This window comes from Staurois parvus, unplaced genomic scaffold, assembly GCF_062004578.1.
Source record: "Staurois parvus isolate SC_StPar_1 unplaced genomic scaffold, SC_StPar_1.0 ptg000008l, whole genome shotgun sequence".
Classification (NCBI taxonomy): domain Eukaryota; kingdom Metazoa; phylum Chordata; class Amphibia; order Anura; family Ranidae; genus Staurois; species Staurois parvus.
This window is the reverse complement of record NW_028317804.1, coordinates 1121681-1145228: the sequence shown is the minus strand read 5'-3', so window position 1 is coordinate 1145228 and position 23548 is coordinate 1121681. Positions and strand designations below refer to the sequence as shown.

General features: G+C 39.6%; 1 protein-coding gene across 3 annotated transcripts in view; it reads right to left on the bottom strand.

The window, feature by feature from the left end:
* The window catches only part of TMEM94 (transmembrane protein 94), a 226028-nt gene that overhangs the window by 141862 nt on the left and 60618 nt on the right, over window positions 1–23548 (bottom strand). For all 3 annotated transcript variants that reach the window (XM_089668748.1, XM_089668743.1, XM_089668746.1), the window contains exons 5-8: window positions 23196–23332; window positions 12641–12843; window positions 9247–9398; window positions 1751–1853 (exon numbers count right to left, since the gene is read on the bottom strand). In XM_089668748.1, coding sequence (XP_089524874.1) covers window positions 1751–1853; window positions 9247–9398; window positions 12641–12843; window positions 23196–23332 — 595 coding nt within the window. The remainder of the gene's footprint in view (window positions 1–1750; window positions 1854–9246; window positions 9399–12640; window positions 12844–23195; window positions 23333–23548) is intronic.

The following is a 23548-nucleotide window of genomic DNA, read 5'->3' as shown; positions in this document are numbered from 1 at the left end:
ACCCTCTGTATTTGCTCTCATGAAGTCTTTGTAGACTTTGACAATGATACGCCCACCTCCTGGAGAGTGTTCTTCACTTGTCTGGATGTTGTGAATGGGTTTTTCTTTACCATAGAGAGGATCCTGCCATCATCCACCATTGTCTTCCGTGGACGTCCATGCCTTTCTATGTTGCTGAGCTCACCAGTGCGTTATTCTTTCCTCATAATGTACCAAACTGTTGATTTGGCCACTCCTATTATTGTTGCTACTATCTCCCTGATGGGATTTGTTTAATCTTTGACACCTTACAATGGCCTGTTTCACTAGCATGGACAGCACCTTTGAATGCATGATGTAGGTTCACAGCAATAGATTTCAAATGCAAATACCACAAACAGAATCAACTGCAGACCATTTACCTGCTTAATTGATAAAGAAATAACGAAGGAGTAGCCCACGCCAGGCCATGAAGCAGCTTTTGATTCAATTGTCAAATTACTTCTGGTCCCTTGAAAAAGGGGGGATGGCTACTCTTAAGAACTGTAATTCCTAAACCCTTCCTCCAATTTGGATGTGCATACCCTAAAATTAGACCAGAGAGTATGCACTTTCGCCCATATCCATTATATAACTATAGCCTGAATATGTTTTGGTAAATACCAGAAAAAAACTAAAATTGTGTCCAAATATATATGGACCTAACTGTTTCTGTACGCATTATCTTTTAAGAATTTGCTAAAATATTTGAACAGCTTTAAAGCTGCCCTATGATACACCAGCAAAAAGCAGTAGGTAAGGATAGAGGATAAAAGGTCCAAAGTCTGATTTGCCAATCATGTAGATGTACATTAACCACCTCAAATCCTACCACTTTCACCCCCTTCCAGCCCAAGCCAATTTTCACCTTTCAGTGCTGTCACACTTTGAATGGTAGTTACTCAGGCATGCAACACTGTGCCCATATTGAATTTTAATAATTTTTTTTTTGAGACAGATTTAGCTTTCTTTTGGAGGTATTTGATCGGCACTGACATCTTGAAATCTTGAAAAAAAAACAAATTTTTCTTAGTTGTAAACAAATTTTTCTAAATAAATAACCCTTCTTCATAAATGTAGGCCAAAATGTATTCTGCTACATTTGTTTGGTAAAAATAACCACAGTGTGTTATTTAGTCTGTGTGAAAGTTATAGAGACTACAGACTATGGTAAATATATTTAAACATTGATCAGGATGCTGGTATGGTGGTGATCAGGACAATGGTATGGTGGTGACCAGGGTGCTCGTATGGGATATGCCGGTGATAAGGGCACTGATGCGCGCTCCCAGAGTCGCGCATGCGCGGTGAGAATGGGAGGAAGTCATATGACATCCTCCCAGAACGAGAGAACCGCCTTGCGTCCGTCATTGGACTATATGGCGGGCAGGAGGCGGTTAAAAGATGTGATAAATGTTGGATAGAGTGGGAAAGAATTAGAACCTACATCCATGATCTGGTCGAAGAGATTCCCCTGACTTTCTGTCACAGAGACATAATGTGGATGCAAATCACTCTGAAAGGGAAGGAACTTACAGTCCTAAATATTTTGTTACCAGAAATGGAATAGAGGGCAAGTCTTCCAATACAGACACCCATCCTATAATAATTTCTAGCCAGGGCTCCCCTTTAACCTAATATACTGTATATGTTGTCAGTCATGATATCTGTTATGTTTTTTTAAATAAAAGTACTAGACAGATCTAACACAAGAAATATATACATGACTCACCATGATGGCTGGGACAGCATACATTAATATTACCGACTGAACGGTGAACCTCTCATTATCCATTACAGTTACAGGGCGGGCAAGGGCCTGGTCCAGCCAGTTCCTAAGGGATAGTAATACAGTTTATAACACAATACAGCGAAGCGGATTATGTTACAATACCTTAAGAATGCAAAAAATGGATGTGCCATGTTTAAAGCCTAACTCCATATTTTAAGTGAACTTTAAAGAATTTGTTTGAACGAAGCTGCTCCAAACAAACTATTTCTTTTACTAACAAATGCTGTTGCTGTCAGCTCTCTTTGAACTTGTGTAGCCTCAGCTACATAAAGTATATAGCAACATATTTCAATGCTCCTCAGCCATTCACAGGAAGATTTGTATTTTATGATTAAACACAAAGCTTCCCTTGATTGGCTGAGGTGAAGATTATGACATCATCTTCCCACCTCTTCACCTCAGCCAATCACAGGAAGCTTTGTATTCATTCAGAAAGTACAAAGCTTCCTGTGAATGGATGAGCAGCGCTCGCCCCATTCCGCTGATGAAAAACAATGTATACAGTTTGTACAAATACTGTATGTTCATACAGCACTGACAGTCGCTGCATGTGTTTGTGAAAGAAGAAGTTTATTTGTAACAGTTCAATCCAAGGAGACTATTTACATTCAATAAAACATAGAGATCAACTTCAGTCAGTTGCAGAGACAATACTGCCTTCCATAGAGTCAATAATGGACTACAGATAATCTAAGGGGCAGGTAAGGAATGCAGTAAATAAACCTATAGACACCAGAAGTTTTATCACTTTGAAATAATCAACAGTCCCTGAAGTACATTTCCTGGATCTTCAAGAGAAAAGAGCAAAAACTTAAAAATATGCTTGCAATTCACTCTGTAGGCCAGGGATGTCCAACATTTTCACTTTCCTGGGCCACATTGGAAGAAGAGAAATTGCCTTGGGCCACACATAATATAACAATAAGGATAACTGATGAGCAGAAAAAGTCAGACAGATCACGTTAACGATCACTGATATAATGTACGAGTAATAAAACTTAATTTTTTTTCATAATATCTTTTATCAGAAAAGTAAGAGAGGGCAACATAAATATTTGACACCGTTTTTGATAAACTAATACATTAAGGGTCAGCTGACACTACATGCGTTTCAGTGTGCTTTTTTCTGCATCCAAAATGCACAGAATGTAGGTTATATGGTTGTCAATGTCATAATTCAAATCAGTGCTTGCAGTTCCAGTGCGTTCCGGATGCAAAAAAAAAAAGTAGAACAGGCTGCATTTTTCCTGTAAAGAACTGTACTGGAATGCGGTTCAAAGCATCAAAAACGCAATGGAACTCACATGTCCCTATTTAAATTGAAGAAAAAGAGAGGGTAAAAAATGAACTGGAACACATCACAAACGCATCGGAATACATAAAAAACACATAAAAAAATGCACCAGAACACAACAAAAACGCATAAAAAACGTGCATGCATTTCTATAGCGTGAACCAGCCCTAATACTTGTTTTTGATAAACTAACGCATCAATATATGGTTCAATGGATGCAGTTTTGGTTAATTTAATTTAACCCTTTGTGTGCTTCAGCCTTGAATATAGTTGCTCACAAATATGGGGCTGCTGAAAACTGATGATATGAATGAAGCATGATTGTGAAGAGTGGGATATTTTTGTTTTAGAAACAAACCCTTTAAAAGTCCAGTAAAGAAACACTGTCAAATCTTTCTTTGTCTGCATGTGTTTGCTAAGCGCAAATGCATTTTAACAAAAAATTGAAAAAATAAATTACTTTTAAGTAAGTTTATGAGTTTGTGTTGGGCAGCATTCATAGCCATCTCGGGCCACAGGTTGGACACCCCTGCTTTAGGTCTTTTATGCCCTGCCTGTTTAAGAAGTTACAAGAAAACAAACCTATGTGTGCTACTTTGCAAAATGGGAGACCTTTTAATTTGGACCAACAAAAAAGCAGTGTTGGTACTGTATTAAACTTTACTTCAAGATGTGTAAGCACCTGGAAAAATCAGTGAGCCCATCGTATTCTTTGGCTCTCTGTATACACACAAGATAGTTTTTAACAATCACTTGTGTGGCAGTATTATATACATTTTAACAAAAAAGAAATTCTCCTTTAATGCTCTGCAGGCAGTCCAGCGCCTATGCAATGTCAGGCCATTCCTGCACTGTAATTAGATGCTGTTAGACTGGAATCTGCAGCTGCTTTTCTCCGTTCCCTTACAACCCATACCCAGGAGCACCATCAGAGTTGTAAATTTCTCCCTTTGGCAGCTGACATGAAAGATCTTCAACATCAGAGATTGAAAGGACACACTTAACACTTCTGCTACTCTGCGGACTTATACATACAGAGAACATACAAAGCTGCAACACATTCTAGCAGCAAAAAAGCAGTCATCCAGCAGCTGGTGTCCTCTCCAGTAAACTTTCTTCAGGCAAAGATGCAGCTACCTTGTATAGTGATCCAATTAGTATAAATTGAGGGCTGAATCATGTGTGCAGACAGAAAACTAAGTCACTACAATCACACCCTCATCATTAGTGTGAAAGAGTACCTAGAGGCAGGTGGCTAAACCATAGGGATGCTGAAATATGCATTTCTCATGCAAAGAATAAAATTGTTTATAACAAAAAAAAAAAAGATCTAAAAATGCATAATAGCAGGGGGTGAACAAATGAAGGGACACATATTGTATAAAGTATTGGGACGCCTGTCTTTACACGCACATGAACTTTAATGGCTTCCCAGTCTTGGTCCGTAGGGTTCAGTATTGAGTTGGCCCACCCTTTGCAGCTATAACAGTTTCAACTCTTCTGGGAAAGCTGTCCACAAGGTTTAGGAGTGTGTCTATGGGAATGTTTGACTATTCTTCTAGAAGCGCATCTGTGAGGTCAGGCACTGATGTCGAGAAGGCCTGGCTCGCAGTGTCCACTCGAATTCATCCCAAAATTGTCCTATCGGGTTGAGGTCAGGACTCTGTGCAGGCCAGTCAAGTTCCTTCACCCCAAACTTGTTCATTCATGTCTTCATGGGCCTTGCCTTGTGCACTGGTGCGCAGTCATGTTGGAACAGGAAGGGGCCATCCCCAAACTCTTCCCACAAAGTTGGGAGCATGAAATTTGTCCAAAATGTCTTGGTATTGTAACGCCTTAGGAGTTCCCTTCACTGGAACTAAGGGGCCATGCCCAAACCCTGAAAAATAACCCCACACCATAATCCCCCCTCCACCAAACTTTACAATTGGCACAATGCAGTCAGGCAAGTACCGTTCTTCTGGCAACCAACAAACCCAGACACGACCATGGGATTGCCAGACAGAGAAGCGTGATTCATCATTCCAGAGAACACATCACCACTGCTCCAGAGTCTAGTGGCAGCGTGCTTTACACCACTGCATCTGACGCTTTGCATTGCACTTGGTGATGTAAAGCTTGGATGCAGCTGCTCGGCCATGGAAATCCATTCCATGAAGCTCTCTATGCTCTGTTGTTGTGCTAATCTGAAGGCCACATGAAGTTCGTAGGTCTTTAGCTATTGACTCTGCAGACAGTTGGTGACTTCTGCGCGCTGTGCGCTTCCGCTGACCCCGCTCTGTCATTTTCCATGGCCTACCACTTTGTGGCTGAGTTGCTGTTGTTCCCAGTTGCTTTCACTATGTTATAATACCACTAACAGGTGACAATGAAATATTTAGTAGAAAGGAAATTTCATGGATGGACTTATTGCACAGGTGGCAACCTATCACGGAACCACACATGAATTCACTGAGCTCCTGAGAGTGACCCATTCTTTCACAAATGTTTGTAGAAGCAGTCTGCATGCCTAGGTGCTTGATTTATTTACACCTGTTGCCAAGGAGGTGATTGGAACACCTGAACCCAATGATTTGGAGGGATGCCCCAATACATTTGGCAATATAGTGTTGTTCGTATACATATATGTTATTAAAGCCCAATTAGAGGTTGAAAGAAAAAATCCCTTGCAGTGGGGTCCCCCCAAAGCAGTATTAATCCCAAAAACAAAAACTGAATATATTGCATCTCATCAACCCATAAAGTGGCTGAATTTGTTTTCTTTTTCTATTATATTTACCTGGTGATCCGAAGAGTAACACACTTTCTGTTTTAGGGTGCTTCCTCTGTCTATGGAGGAGAAATAGAGCCACGCTTGGACAATAGTATTGTCTGTGGAGAGGGTAGTGTAAGATGGACTAGCGGATTTAGATGGATTTTAAATAGGTGACTAAGAAAGGCTATAGATTATGCGATTCTCCATCAACACAGTCCGTGTCCACCTGCACAATTTATTCTTCCCTTGTTTAACCCGGTTACTATAGAGGAAGTCACTAAACCTTTTTCTAACACCTACCTAACCACCTGCCCCCTGTTCCCTAGAAAATACTACAGTCATCTTCTATCCTACACTCTCTCTCATATATCTTCAATCCCTTTCTACTGACATCTTCCCCAACCCTCTAAAACATGCACTAGTCCCCCTATACTTAAAAAGGCCTCACTTGACCCCACCAATCTTAAAAACCTAAGACCCATCTCCTTACTCCCTTTTGCCTCCAAACTCCTTGAATGTCTAGTCTGCAACCGGCTGAGCTGCCACCTCATTGAGAATGACCTTCTTGATCCCCAGTCTGGATTAAACGCGCAACACTCCACAGAAACTGCTCTCCTAAAAGTTAAAAAAAAAAAAAATCTAGGCCAGTCCCTGATCAATCTACTGAGATTTGATTAAAATGTGGTCGATAGCTGGCTTAACAGATAAACGCCCAAGCTAATACTTTTAGGGCAGTTACAGAAACTGTTTTGGGATAAAGGTTTTAACAATATCCACAAGCTGACCATTGTAAGCACCCCTATCAGTGTTAAATTGTTTCTTTAAACCCTTTAACTGCCACATTTGCTCAGTTTGGTCTGTTAAAGGCAATTAAAAATAACTGCAAGATCACCAGGTAAAATATACAGGGGGGACTCAGAAAAACAAAGACTGCTTTGCTAATGTTACACAAGAAAAAAAGTAACAGGTCCAATTGAATGGTCCAGCTCCTCATCCCAAAAGCATATGAAGAATAAACCAAAAGAAAAGTAATCAGGATTTTAAACTGTGCTGAGAACCTCCCCTCAGAAAACACTCAAAACAACATTTTCATGAAACCAAGATTTGTATTGCAAAATATCATTAAAATATTTTGGGGTACACTCCCCTAAAAAGACCATTAATCATTATGGGAATATGTCATAAGCAGCTCAGCCACCCCAAGCATCACCCCCCAAACTAATTCATAATAAATATCAACAGTGCATATAATATTGTAATAAACAAATGCAATAGAAAAGAAAAGAGGAGGTTTTGATGATGTCCCAATGCATTTCGCAGATAGCTTCTTCAGGGGTTCAAGGGGCTTAACTGACTGTAGATGAAAAATAACCCATTAGGGGATTTGACCCGACCTTCAACTACAGTGAGTTACACTTCTTGAACCCATGACGAAGCTATCTGCGAAACGTGTAGAGAAAAATCATCAAACTCTCCCCTCCCTTTTCTTTCCATCGCATTTGTTTATTACAATACTTTCTACACTAAGCACGGTTGGCATTTATTATGAATTGTTTTTAGGAGGGGGAAAAAATAATGCTGGGGGTGGCTGAGCTGCTTATGATTTATTCCCATAATGACTCATGTTCTTTTTAGGGGAGTGTAACCTGAAATATTTTTATGATTTTTTTGTAAGTCTTGGTTTTATGAAAATGTTGCGAGTTGAGTGTTTTCTGAGGGGAAGTTTTCAGCACTGTTTAACATCCCAATGACTAATATTTTGGTTTATTTTTCATATGCTTTGCTAATGTTAGTGAAAGACTGCATTATATACAGCCTGTCATTTTTTTAAATTTTGCCTTTAGTACCATTTTCGGCTTACATGAGAAATCTAAAGGGATTTATTATGTAACAAGGAACAGTCATCCTGGAAATGTGCCCTTCTCAGGTCATTGTGAACTTAACATACAGGTGAAACTCAATAAATTAGAATAAAAAGTTCATTTATTTCAGTAATGCCACTAAAAAGGTGAAACGAATATATGAGATAGACTCAATACATGCAAAGCAAGATAGTTCAAGCCGTGATTTGTCATAATTGTGATGATTACGGCTTACAGCTCATGAAAACCCCAAATCCACAATCTCAGAAAATTAGAATATTGTGAAAAGGTGCAATATTCTAGGCTCAAAGTGTCCCACTCTAATCAGCTAATTAAGCCATAACACCTGCAAAGGGTTCCTGAGCCTTTAAATGGTCTCTCAGTCTGGTTCAGTAGGAATCACAATCATGGGAAAGACTGCTGACCTGACAGTTGTGCAGAAAACCATCATTGACACCCTCCATAAGGAGGGAAAGCCTCAAAAGAAGTTGGATGTTCCCAAAGTGCTGTATCAAAGCACATTAATAGAAAGTTATGTGGAAGGGAAAAGTGTGGAAGAAAAAGGTGCACAAGAAGCAGAGATGACCACAGCCTGGAGAGGATTGTCAGGAAAAGGCAATTCAAAAGTGTTGGGGACTTTCACAAGGAGTGGACTGAGGCTGGAGTCAGTGCATCAAGAGCCATCACACACAGACAGATCCTGGACATGGGCTTCAAATGTTGTATTCCTCTTGTCAAGCTGCTCCTGAACAAACAACATCAGAAGCGTCTTACCTGGGCTAAAGAAAAACAGACGTGGTCTGTTGCTCAGTGGTCCAAAGTCCTCTTTTCTGATGAGAGCAGAACTCGTCTGACCTGAACCCCATAGAGAATCTATGGGGCACTGCCAAGAGAAAGATGAGAGACATGAGACCGAACAATGCAGAAGAGCTGAAGGCCACTATTGAAGCATCCAGGTCTTCCATAACACCTCAGCAGTGCCACAGGCTGATAGCTTCCATGCCACGCCGCATTGAGGCAGTAATTGCTGCAAAAGGGGCCCAAACCAAGTACTGAGTACATATGCATGCTTATACTTTTCAGAGGTCTGATATTGTTCTCTGTACAATCCTTGTTTTATTGATTGCATGTAATATTCTAATTTTCAGAGATTGTGGATTTGGGGTTTTCATGAGCTGTAAGCCATAATCATCACAATTATGACAAATCACAGCTTGAACTATCTTGCTTTGCATGTAATGAGTCTATCTCCTAAATTAGTTTCACCTTTTAAGTTGCATTACTGAAATAAATGAACTTTTGCACGATATTCTAATTTTTCGAGTTTCACCTGTAAATCTAAGATGTCTAAATTATAAAAGATTGCTGGTATTATAACTTCTAAAAAGAGAAGTAATTTTAATAGACTGTGAAAAACTAGCTATGGGTGGTCTACAGTATCTGCAGGACGACACCCTGCATGACAGCAAAGGCTAACTATATATACGAGTGCTCAGTAACCCCAGAAACCCATCCTTAGCCTTACCTGATATTCTCAAGCACGGGAGTTTTCATGACACGAAACAGATGATGCTGTTGTGGCTCTTGTGGTACTCTCTTGCCTTCTACATGAGGAGATGGCGGTGGAGAGAAAGGAGGGAACAGATCGCCTGGTTCTAAAACTATGTGCTCATCATCCTGTTAATGAGAATATCAACAACTATATGAAGGAAACTTGTATTATCTAGGAGAGGAAATGGTGCAAAAGTTTTACTTTTTACCTTCAGGCACTATTGCTAGCAGAAGTCATTACAAGGACACGACATTAAAGCAGAACTACACTGAATCTGAGCACCACAAACCAAAAATGATAATTATTTTTTTAATATTCAAAGCAACTCCCCCCCACCTCCATACATCTATGCCTTCATGTTTTATTTTACTGAAAAAACACCCGCCTAACATTTCTGGCCGCAGCCATCTCAGGTAAGGATAGATTATTTATCGAGTATTTACTTCCTGGAGTCCATCTACTCTTAGCTCAGGTATGCAGGAGGGTGTACTTATCTAAGAAACCCCCCTTCCCTCCTGAAGATTCCTAGGATGTATGATTTAATTTGCCTAGGCTTGTGAATATGATTTGCTTTCCTATCTATTTACTAATGCTAGCAGCATAAGGATTACAAATAGTAAACGTTGATTGACAGCATGAAGTTCCACAAACTGAAAGATACTACATAAGCCTAAAGTAATTATTTTCAGTTTTTGGAGATATAAGACAATAAATCAGCTTTTAGTCTGGTGCTGTTATTTCTTGCACAGATGTTTGATGTCATAAACAAGTAAAAGAGAAAATTTCATAATTTTGAATTGAATTGCATATTTTTAATTTTTTCTGCATCGTTTACTTTAACATGCTTTTTAATACTAAATACTCTTCCCTAGTTTGTGTTACAGTATTAAATATAAAAATGTGTACATTGGCTAACAGAGGGGACTACTAAGCTGACTATACTCTGTTAGTTTTTTTTGTCCAGCCAGCAGACTAAATAAAAAAAAACAAAACAGATGCCTCCATTCACATAAATTAGGTGGATGGGGTAAACCTAATTTCCAGGGCTTTGTATCTTGACAGCGGCTCCCACTGCATCTACTATGATCAGCATCTGCAACAGCTGATCGGGAAAAATTTTCCAACTTGTCCATTTGACAGATGTCGACTTCGGTGGCAAGTGGACTGACACACACTGATCGAATTTCAGTGTTAGGCCAGCTTTAGTGGCTCAATGTACAGTGGGGATCGAAAGTTTGGGCACCCCAGCTAAAAATTTGTATTAATGTGCATAAAGAAGCCAAGGAAAGATGGAAAAATCTCCAAAAGGTATCAAATTACAGATTAGACATTCTTATAATATGTCAACAAAAGTTAGATTTTATTTCCATCATTTACACTTTCAAAATAACAGAAAACAAAAAAATGGCGTCTGCAAAAGTTTGGGCACCCTGCAAAATTTATAGCATGCACTGCCCCCTTTGCAAAGCTGAGACCTGCCAGTGTCAGGGATTGTTCTCAATCATCGTCTGGGAAGACCAGGTGATGTCAAGCTCAAAGGTTTTAAATGCCCAGACTCATCTGACCAACAATCAGCACCATGGGTTCTTCTAAGCAGTTGTCTAGAAAACTGAAACTGAAAATAGTTGACGCTTACAAAGCTGGAGAAGGCTATAAGAAGATAGCAAAGCGTTTTCAGATGTCAATATCCTCTGTTCGGAATGTAATTAAGAAATGGCAGTCATCAGGAACAGTGGAAGTTAAAGCAACATCTGGAAGACCAAGAAAAATATCAGACAGGACAGCTCGCAGGATTGTGAGAAAAACAATTCAAAACCCACGTTTGACTGCACGATCCCTCCAGAAAGATCTGGCAGACACTGGAGTTGTGGTACACTATTCCACTATAAAGAGATACTTGTACAAATATGGTCTTCATGGAAGAGTCATCAGAAGAAAACCTCTTCTATGTCCTCACCACACAAATCATCGTTTGAACTTTGTAAATGAACATATAGACAAGCCTGATGCATTTTGGAAACAAGTTCTGTGGACCGATGAGGTTAAAATTTAACTTTTTGGCCGGAATGAGCAAAGGTACGTTTGGAGAAGAAGGGGCACAGAATTTAATGAAAAGAACCTCTGTCCAACTGTTAAGCATGGGGTTGGATCAATCATGCTTTGGGGTTGTGTTGCAGCCAGTGGCACAGGGAACATCTCACGAGTAGAAGGAAAAATGGATTCAATAAAATTTCAGCAAATTTTGGATGGTAACTTGATGCCATCTGTGAAAAAGCTGAAGTTAAAGAGAGGATGGCTTCTACAAAAGGATAATGACCCTAAACACACCTCAAAATCCACGGGGGATTACATCAAGAGGCGTAAACTGAAGGTTTTGCCATGGCCTTCACAATCTCCTGACCTCAACATAATTGAAAATCTATGGATAGACCTTAAAAGAGCAGTGCGTGACAGACAGCCCAGAAATCTCAAAGAACTGGAAGACTTTTGTAAGGAAGAATGGGCAAAGATACCTCAAACAAGAATTGAAAGACTCTTGGCTGGCTACAAAAAGCGTTTACAAGCTGTGATACTTGCCAAAGGGGGCAGTACAAGATATTAACTCTGCAGGGTGCCCAAACCTTTGCAGACGCCATTTTTTTTTTTCTGTTATTTTGAAAGTGTAAATGATGGAAATAAAATCTAACTTTTGTTGACATATTATAAGAATGTCTAATCTGTAATTTGATGCCTTTTGGAGATTTTTCCATCTTTCCTTGGCTTCTTTATGCACATTAATACAAATTTTTAGCTGGGGTGCCCAAACTTTCGATCCCCACTGTATTTGCTCTCTCTGTAAACCGCTTTTGGAATAAGATATCCACCACACAGGGTGTGCATTGGTATTAATGTGTCAGCTAAACTGTAGGCTTTATATAAAAAGCAGCATAGCGCAACTATTGTGTGGCACTGCAAAGCAGAAAGCAGAATTTGCAGATATGTAATGAGCAAATATGGGTGCCCCTCTATACATATATTGTATTATCACAGATTAGACATAGGAACACGCTTGTATGTACACTAATACTTAATAGTTACTAGACAACACCTTTTTGAGTGGTTGCTTTTTGTCACATTTTTGTGTGTGTGTTTGAGAAACTGAAATTGTATTGCAGGAATGTCAGGAGAACAGAAGTTTTTTTTTTTTTTCATCGGTGGGAGGGCAGAAGAGTGCCACATGTACTGCAATATTCTGAAACATGTGTCTGGGAGACCGTGGAATAGGCTAGCTTGATGTTAAGATAAGAAAATGATCAGTGTTACAATTCATATTTTTATTAAACAAGCAGGCTTTTTTTTTAATGTATTAATGTGTCCACTTATTTACCTTCATTCCCCTGAGTGATGCAAATGACTCTTGTCCAGGTCTTAAAGCAATGACATCTCCATCCACCAGCAGGCTTACTGGGAGGTTAACAAGTCGCCCATCTCTATACACCCAGTGAAGGGACCAAGAGGGTGCTGATGGCATGTACATGTCAGGGTACATATTGTCTGCCCACACCAATTCATGCCCGCTATTCAGAGCATCTGGAAAGAAAAGTCAGTGTTAGTAGCCAATCATAAACATAATATAGTCAGTATGTGTAATTATCTGAGATTTGGTCACAGATTCAAGATTAATACCTTTTTTCATTTAAACTTAAAAGTGTATATACAGTCAACAATAAAATTTACTTATGAAATAGAGCTCACAAACATAATCAAAAGGGGTTTAGTTATTTGTGTGAGCTCAGTACATAAAAACATACTAGTTGATCCTGCCAGAAACCCTGTCCTGATGTCACTTCCTTAACCCCTTCGAGCTGACGTCACACAAATATGCGGACTCACAGAACTGGGCTTTTTTCCATGGGGCCGCAAATATTTGCGCGCTCTTAGCACAAAGACCAGGGTGTCACTGAGAGCCCCGGGTCCTGTTCTAACGATCAGGACCCGGGACTCCCGATTTCACATGATCGCTGTGATAGCCTCTGATTGGCTATCATAGGAATCAGTCACTGTATAGCCCGCCTCCTCGTTTTTGTTTTTTTTCTCTATGAATGGAGGAGAGAGATGCATTGTATTTCTCTAACTCCTGGCACAGAGAACAAAAATTGTTAAAAAAAATAAATATTAAAAAATAAAATAAAAAATAAAGAAAAAATACCTAGATTAAGGTTTCATCTAGTTCAGTGCCAGGGTGTTTGGGTCAAAGGTCAGGATTTATTTTTTTAAATTGGTGTCAGTGTGTTTTAGGTAAAACAAAAAACAAAATGTGCACTATTGTTTCTGGGCTGTACTGTGGGTACAAACAACAAATAACATACACATATATGGTATCGCTGCGATCGTCAAGGGCTGGAAAATTTATTTTGGGTTGTTCTTTGGTGGTAGGTTATGGTAGTAACAAGAAACACACAGCTAAATTAAAAAAAAAAGATTTTTGTTTACTATTTTGGGCCAGTTTTCCTTTGATAATAAAAAAAAAAAAATCAGGAGATATCCATTACCATTTACCACCAAATGAAATCCCAATTTGTCCTGAAAAAAACAAGGTATAATGCACCTGGATGTACAAAGTAGTTGTAATGATATGTACAGTTTTACTAACACATGTCAACGTTGCAAAATTGTGCTTAGGCATTAAGATTTGTTTTACCCTTAGGCGTGAAGGGGTTCAAGTGGTAATAAACTCTCTCCAACATAGTTACATAGTCTGGCTGAAAAAAAGACAAAAGTCCATCCAGTTCAACCATAGAAAAAAAAAAGTTATAATACTATACCCACAGTTGATCCAGAGGAAGGGAAAAAAACCCCAGCAAAGCATGATCCAATTTGCTCCTGCAGGGGAAAAAAATTCCTTCCTGATCCCCTGAGAGGCAATCGGATATTCCCTGGATCAACTTTACCTAGAAATGTTAGTATCCAGTTATATTCAGTGTATCCAAGAAAGAATCCAGGCCTTTTTTGAAGCAATCTACTGAGCTGGCCAGAACCAACTCTTGAGGAAGACTATTCCATATTTTCACAGTTCTCACTGTGAAGAAACCTTTCCGTATTTGGAGATTAAATTTCTTTTCCTCCAGACGTAAAGAGTGCCCCCTTGTCCTCTGTGATGACCTCAGGGTGAATAGCTCTACACCGAGTTCACTATATGAACCACTGATGTATTTATACATGTTGATCATATCCCCCCTTAATCTCCTCTTCTCAAGAGAGAATACATTCAGTTCCCCTAATCTTTCCTCATAGCTGAGCTCCTCCATGCATAATAAATAGTATTATAGATGGTTTTGAACAGAGAGCTTAGATATTAAAGTGGATCTACAGCCTAATATATCTAATAATTCCTGCTTGTAGATGTCTCCTTACGTGCTCTCTTTTGTTGTAATCTGTCCTGTTATGTCTAATGTCGTCACAGGCACATGCGCATTATCTCCCGATTCACGGCATACTCTGTGTGCCGTCTCTCCAGACAGGATGCCGTGTCTCTGATTTCTGCTCCCTGCCTGAGAGGGTTTTTCCAAAATGGAAAAAAAGTTTTGCCTATATAGTCCTACTTTAAATATGGTGATAAGGCTGACATGGAGCTATTAACTTCTTGCCAACCGCAGATAGCCGGATGACGGCTACACTGCGGCCGGCTAGTTCTGAGAGGGCAATCTCCGTGAGCACTGTGTCCTACGGTAAAAGGCCAATCAGTGCCCTGATGATCGGTGCCCAGCAGTGCCAGACACCAGGTCCGCCCACCTGTGCCCAGCAGTGCCGCCCACCTGTGCCCAGCAGTGCCACCCAGCAAAGTACCCACCTGTGCCCAGCAGTGCCACCTACCTGTGCCCAGAAGTGCCACCTACCTGTGCCCAGCATTGCCATCCACCTGTGCCCACCAGTGCCACCCACCAGTGCCCATCAATGCAGTGCCACCAGTCGATGCCAGCGGTTGTGCCAGTCAATGCCCATCAGTTGCGCCAGTCAATGCCTAGCAGTGCCGTCAGTCAGTTCCCAGCAGTGATGCCAGTCAGTGCCACCTATCAGTGCTGTCTATCAGTACCCATCATCAGTACCGCCTATTAGTGCCACCTATCCGTGACACCTCATTAGTGCTGCCTATCATTGCCGCCTATTCGTGCCACCTCATTAGTGCTGCCTATCAGTGCCCTTCAGTGTCGCCAATCAGTGCCCATCAGTGCAGCCTCATCAACGCACATCAGTGAAGGAGAAAAATTACTTGTTTGAAAAATTTTATAATAGAAACAAAGAAAAAAAATGTTTTTTTCACATTTTTTTTTGTTCATAGCGCAAAACGTAAAGTGCCCAGCAGTGATTAAAAGAAAGCTCTATTTGTGATAAAAAAAATGATAAAAATTTCATAAGGGTACAATCTTGTATGACCGCGCAATTGTCAATCAAAGTGCGACAGCACTGAAAGCTGAAAATTGGCTTGGTAAAGAAGGGGGTATAAGTGCCCGGTAGGCAAGTGGTTAAATTGGCAGTCAGCATTGTTACCCCAGTGTGCACCATTCAGTCCAAGACTACACTTGTAGGTGCAAATATAACTTATGTCTTGCATATCAGCAACTGGATATCATGGTACTAGAGGAGTAATCAGATTTGTCAGTTACTCCCTCTGTTTACACTTCCAGTGCTAGTATAACACTAAGAGCTCATGGAGGCTAAAGGCTAAGTTCACCTTTTTTTTTTTAAATTCTAGCTTCTCTATGTACCATTATACCACTAATATACCTCTGCTGCAGAAAGAAAAAGCTTTTTCTATGTTCAAGGACAGGCCTTACCTCAGCCTCCAGTTTGTTTTATAGAAAACTCCATTTGCTTCCTGCTACCTGTCTGTTAGGTTGGAAAAAATGTTAAGACTAAAGGTGGGAATACACGATTAGAAAATCAACCGATCGGTCATCCAACGACCAAGAGGCGTTTGTTCACTGGTCGAAATTGTGGTCCACATTAACTAATTTAAAAAAATAATTTGTCGGGCAATATGTAGTGTTGACGTCTTCCGTACAAGTGGAAGTGTTGCAGTGTGCCTGTGACCTTGTAGCCACGCCCTTCCGGCCAGAATGAGCGATATACACAACAATTAATAGCAATGAGTATAATGTAGTTTATTACATTATCTATATACATAAATAGTGATACATAAAATATAATTAATTCTGGTTTCATTATCTCATTAGGCCAATCTACTTTTAACATTTGGATTTTTCGTTCATGTTTACGAAGATTCCTTGGACATCAACATCTGGGTCTTCTGTTTCCGCTCATGCGTCATAGCACTTGATAGATTTTTTTTGTATGACTGTCATACCACTGCATAGAAAATCGGTCGTTCGTGTGCAAAATTACAACATTTTTCACTGTTCAACCAGAGTTAAAACATCCTGCTCATCAATGAATAGAAAATCATTCGATCAGTGCTTCTGCAAAATTTTGCATACAATTTTCTTATCGTGTGTACGGGATATTTGAAAGCAGTTCAGCAGCTAACCTCATTAACACACACCCTGACTCTCCTCTCCAGGAGATTGCTCCCACCCACCTCTGTAGTTTCATGCTTTTCCAATGCACGCATTAACAGTCAGCACTATTCTCACTAAATGCAGCCATCAATTGTTTTGTACTTTCTTCTTGCATTCAGTGTTCATTTGGGAGAGTGTGCAGGAGCTAAGTGATCACACAACAGCAGAGCAGAGCTTTAGTAATGAAAACTGGAGAAGTGTGTCCCTGGAAGTCTGTAAAGCTCATCATACACTATACAATCTGATTGTACAATCTTCTTTAGATATCACAAACTGTGTAGTGCAAGGGCCTGCCTAACTGGATACAAAGGTATTGGATAGATAAGTGTGTCCTTCTACTATATAGTTTTGGAAAATCTAATGGAGATTATACAGTGGAGAATATAATTATTTGATACCCTGTAGATTTTATAAATTTTAGAAATTAAGGGTCTATAAATTTTTATTATCGGTGTATTTTAAATGATAGAGATAGAGACAGAATATCAACCAATAATCCAAAAAAAACACATGATACAAATGTTATAAATTGAGTTGCAGTTCAGTGAGTATAATAAATATTTGATCCCTAAGCAAAACATGACTTAGTACTTGGTGGAGAAACCCTTGTTGGCAAGCACAGAAGTAAGACATTTCTTATAGTTGGTTACCAGGTTTGCACACATCTCAGGAGGGATTTCGGTCCACTCTTCTTTACAGATCTTCTCTAAATCCTTAAGGTTTCGTAGATGTCACTTGGCAACTCGACGTTTCAGCTCCCTCCATAAATTATCTATAGGATTAAGGTCTGGAGACTGACTAGGCCACTCCATGACCTTAACCAATTCCTGTCCGGCCCATGTATATAAACGGCCGGACGGTGGCAGTGCAGGAGCAGGTTGCCATTTATAAATGGTGCCCACCATTTTGGACTGTGCGCTCCCTGGGAGTGTGCGGCACAGCGATCCGGTGCCCGCGGTGTCCGGAGGAACACTGATCACTGTACGGGACCTCTGTGTGAGGACCTGATCATGTGATCACTGATTGGCCAATTAGTGATCACATGCAGAGTAGTAAGCAAAATGTCACTTCTGACATCATAGCTTACTACGTGTGAAATCTGTGAATGATCACAGAGGTCACATGGTACAGGGCTATTCACAACAGCCTTGTACCATGTGACAAGCTGTGACCAATCACAGCTCTCACAGTATTTCTCAATGGCTGCGAGAATGCAGCCAGAGAGAAGGAGAAATTATTGCTTTTACAGCCTTTATGGGTGTAAAAGCAATCAGTGTAAAAGAAAAAAAAAAAATCTTCATCACCCCCCACAAGTAGTACAGTGTCACTATGGTGACACTGTACTGCTAGGGTGACAGTATGTTAAAAAAATAATAATATAAAAAAATTAAATAAAAATGTAAAATAAAGTTTTAAAAATTATATTCTTTGGTTATAAACTAATTTGGGTTATTTTTTTTTTTTACTCAAAAGATAACTGAATACATTTTGGCCAAGATTTATGAAGAAAGATTATTTATTTGCAAAATTTTATAAGAAAAACACTTTTTCAAAATTTTTGGATTTTTCATTTATATAGCAAAAAAATTAAAATCCCAGCGGTGAATAAATACCACCAAAATAAAGTTTTATCTGTCTAAAAAAATGCTAAAAAATTTATATGGGTACAGTGTTGGTGAGGCATGACCGCACAATTGTCATTCAAAGTGTGACAGCGCTGAAAGCTGAAAATTGGCCTGGACAGGAAGGGGGTAAAAGTATCCAGACAAGTGGTTAATGTTTCTTCTTGAGCCACTCCTTTGTTGCCTTGGTGGTATGTTTTGGGTCATTGTCATGCTGGAAGACCCATCCACGATCCATCTTCAGAGTACTGGCTGAGGGAAGAAGGTTCTCATCCAAGACATGGCCTCGTCCATTGGCCACTCAATGCGCAAAGTCGAACTGTAACTTTAGCAGAGGAACAACCCCAAAGCAAAATGTTTCCATTTCCATGATAGACTGTAAGGATGGTGTTCCTATGGTCATAGTTAGCATTGTTCTTCCTCCAAACATGGCAAGTCGAGTTAATGCCATAGAGCTCAATTTTGGTCTCATCTGACCACAGCACTTTCTCCAAATCCTTCTCTGAATCATTTAGATGTACACTGGCAAACTTCAGACAGGCCTGTACATTTGTCTTCTTGAGAGGGACCTTGTGGGAGCTCCAGAATTTCAATCCATGGCAGCATATTGTGTTACCAATGGTTTGTTTGCCAACTGTGGTCCCAACTACCTTGACAGCATTCACAAGTTTCTCCTGTGTAGTTCTGGGCTGATCCCTCCCTTTTCTCATGATCATCCTTACTCCATGAGGCAAAATCTTGCATGGAGCTCTAGACCGAGTGCGTTTGATGGTTATTTTGTATTTCTTCCATTTCAGATAATTGCTCCAACAGTTGTCTCCTTTCCACCAAGCTTCTTGCTAATGGTCTTGTAGCCCATTCCAGCCTTGTGCAGGTCTACAATTTTGTCCCTGATGTCCTTTGACAGCTCTTTGGTCTTGCCTATTTTGGTGAGGTTTGAATGGAAGAAAAAGATTATGTGGACAGGTGTCTTTTATACACATAACAAGTTGTCTTTAGGAGCACCTTCTTAAATTGCCAGGTCTAATCTGTGTACAAGCAGAGCACAAAGTCAGTCTGCGGGAGTCAGAATTGTTGTTGGTTGGTAGGGGATCAAATTTTACTCACTGAACTGCAACTCAATTTATAACATTTGTATAATGTGTTTTTTCTGGATTTTTGGTTGATCTTCTGTGTCTATCACTTAAAATACACCTATGATAAAAATGATAGACCCTTAAGTGGGCAAACTTACAAAATCTGCAGGGGATCAAATAATTATTTTCCCCACTGTATAAAGTTTGTACAATCAGATTGTAAAATGAATGTCCACCTTTATACACCTAAAATGAACTTGCCAGTCTTTTGGTGCCATTAATTGTTAACACCACCCCAAACGCAGAAGCACACATTTTGATGCATGAAAAAAACCAAATGGACAAACACAGCAAAATGTGCAGTAAAAAATGTGCAAACCACAACTCCCCAGAATGTCCCATGAGCTACCATGCCACATGTAGGGCAGCCCAGTGAAATCAATAGACTGCCCTAAGCGTATTGTGCAGTAAACGAGCGCTCCCACAACACTAAGTATGAATGTGGCCTGAAAGTGAAATTGGTGTGTTTACACAAGAACAATGAGGCTCCATTCATATCTGCCCAATTCCAAACAAACGGCAAATCGCACAAAAAGCATACTGCATACATGCCTCACACTTGCACAGACATTAAATTTTAATAGCACCACAAACAAGAGAAGCTAGTGTGCTTTAACCATGAAACAAGGACGCTGAAAATGCATAAAAAAGCATGGTAAAAAACACACCACACTGCACTAAAAAAGTTGTGGAGCTTCTTTGGGGAATTTGTTGTGCCACAAAAAAAACATGCAGAAACGTGAGTTCCCAGTACGTGGAGATTCCTGACAGCTGAGTGTCTTTGTCCACTCCCATCCTATGTACTTGTATAAAGATGGTCATACACTATGCAATCTGATTGCATAATCTCTGTACAATTTCCTTCACATTAAAAAAAACTATGGAATAGGTGGGCCCACCTGAACAATCCATTCAATTTTTTCAAATCAAACGTGCCCTTGCACTATATTGCTGATGGCACATCTAAGGGACATTGTACAATCAGATTGTACAGTGTATGGGCACCTTAAAGGAAGAAGTAAAAGTGGCTGGAAATAAAACAAGCGGTGGCATAGTAATGAGGCATGGTTCATAGTCGTACAACATACCCTATAAAGTGATACAGTAAAACAGTGCATGATGGGATATGAAGATTCCTGGAATGCCACATGATCTACAAGAAGTAATGGAAGCAGAATTTTTTTTTTCTTTAATTTGAAACAGTGGTAAAATTTGAAAGCTGCCATGGACGAGGTAAGTGAGTGACAACCATAATTGGATGGCTTGGTCACAAAAGACATTATAGTAGGCTTCTATTTATTATGAAAAGTAAAACTCTGCCTGAAAAGGTGAACTTAGCCTTAAAGTATTTATTGGAATTTGCATATCACAGCCGGATGACATGCAGCCACCACAAATAAATATGCACTGCCACAGAACGTGCCTATAAATGTCTGTACAGTTTTTTTTCAGCCTGGAGAGCTTGGTGAAGCTACTTTTGATGTAAGAGATAAAATCTGGGGAAGGGAAATATGAGACTAAAGAAAAGGACCCTAACAACAAACACAGCAGGTATACAAGGTTAGTCGGAGGTTAAGCGCCGTAAGCCAACCAGCTTCTACTACACTGAAAAATGCTGCGCAACACATTTTTAGGCTCTGACAGTTGGATTGGAGGTGTTTAGGCAGCATATGGGTGGAACCGAGCACAGAGAGGACCTCTATAATGCAATGATGCTCAATATGGGTGCAGGTGACACAGAGAGATGCAAAGTAACCATAAGGAATAATGTAAATTACAAGGGTTCACTGGACAGCAGTACAAATATTTTGGTAGGTAAAACAGTTCACAAACTGTATTTATATTTTTAGGGTATATTAGGCTGGAGATCCACTTTAATATCTAGTCTCTGTATTCAAAACCATCTATAATACTATCTATTATGCATGGAGGAGCTCAGCTCTGAGGAAAGATTAGAGGAACTGAATGTATTCTCTTGAGAAGAGGAGATTACGGGGGATATGATCAACATGTATAAATACATCAGTGGTTCATATAGTGAACTCGGTGTAGAGCTATTCACCCTGAGGTCATTACAGAGGACAATAGGGGCACTCTTTACGTCTGGAGGAAAAGAAATTTAATCTCCAAACATGGAAAGGTTTCTTCACAGTAAGAGCTGTGAAAATGTTGAATAGACTCCTTCAAGAGTTGGTTCTGGCCAGCTTAGTGGATTGCTTTAAAAAAGGCCTGGATTCTTTCTTGGATACACAGAATATAACTGGATACTAACATTTATAGGTAAAGCTGATCCAGGGAATATCCGGTTGCCTCTCGGGGGATCAGGAAGGAATTTTTTTCCCCTGCAGGAGCGAATTGGATCATGCTTTGCTGGGAGTTTTTTTTTCCTTCCTCTGGATCAACTGTGGGTATAAGATTATAACTTTTTTTTTTTTTAATGGTTGAACTGGATGGACTTTTGTCTTTTTTTTTCAGCCAGACTAACTATGTAACTTTTACTGTCATACAAAGAATAAAAGAAAACACCATTGCTGCATCTAAGTTCCTGTTTTGTACACATTTCTCTCATGGATGAGGAACAATATAGATGGATAAGGTGAAGGACAAACAGTCAAACATACAGCTTGTTATCATTAGGTCTGGCTGAATGGTAAATTATCTGCAAAATATTACTGTATTGGAAACCTTACTGAAATATTACAAAAAGCTAGCCTAAAACACATTATAAAGCAGACACATGTCCCCTAGACTATTGTTTTGCAAACCTGTCCCCAAATCTCACCCATAGTTTATGTTTTGCAGGACACCTCACATTTAAGTGTAATTTAGATATGTGTGCAAGTATAGCAGGCAATCACAATTGGTGTAGATGGCAGATAATAACAGAAATATTATTTGCCTGCCCTAGTATATGTACTTCTGTCAATTTAGTCCTTGAATCTATTCACACATCTCCATCACATTCCCTGCTACAGTGAAGTAAAGTGATGATACCTCTCTCCCACCAGCCTGTGATTAGTCTTCTGTTGATCCTTTACTATCCAGTGAGATCTCTCTTTTGCTCTCTCCCCGTCAGTATGTTTAAAGGAAATGTATAGTGGTTTATAGATTTTTTTTTATATATATAAATATATTATAGCCAGGGCTAAAACATAAAAGGTTTATGTATTCTGGACAGGTAAATATAATATAAAGCATGTGAATACTGTACAAAAGACAAAGGATACACACCAATGATGTCATTTGCTTCAAAAATGTTTAGTGCGTATCAGAACAACTGCCTGGCTTTGATGCCCCAAATGCTGAAGCTGAAGGATTAGAGCCACACTGGGTACCCTCCATATCTCACATATTTTCTCATTTTTATATGACTACACTACCCAGGTAACTGCAACACATCATTATATAAAAAGTAATATCACTTGTGCAGAGAAACAATAATGTGCCAAAAAAATCAAAACATAAATCCTGGCAAGAGAGCATAAAACCACATGCTGCTACCAAATACACCAGAATTAATATACTGTGAAGTCCCTCCTCCTTGTCATTAAAGATAGATGACCTTTCTGTATATTTCTCTATTCATACAAACTAAATAGGCAATATACCGTCAATCTGTTCGATGATCCTCTGTACTCTGCCTTCCACCTCTCTCTGTCTGAATAGTTCCTGTCGCCTCATCAAGAAGAGATCTAGCACAAGTAACAGCAATAGGGCGCAGGAATTTCCCACTTCCGATCCCTGGCTGTGGAAAGAAGTCAGACATAAAAGCCTAATTATAATTTCAAAGTGTAAATGTTTTTACAGATGAAGAATGGTTTACAAAACTTTAGCTTATTTTACAAGCGCTTGGGAATATTTCTACCCATTCACACCATTGCTCAAAGTTGAATTTCTTTGGCTTTTTTGTCATCCGATCACACCACTCAATGGAAGAAGCTAGAGCAGGTTTCCTCAAGGT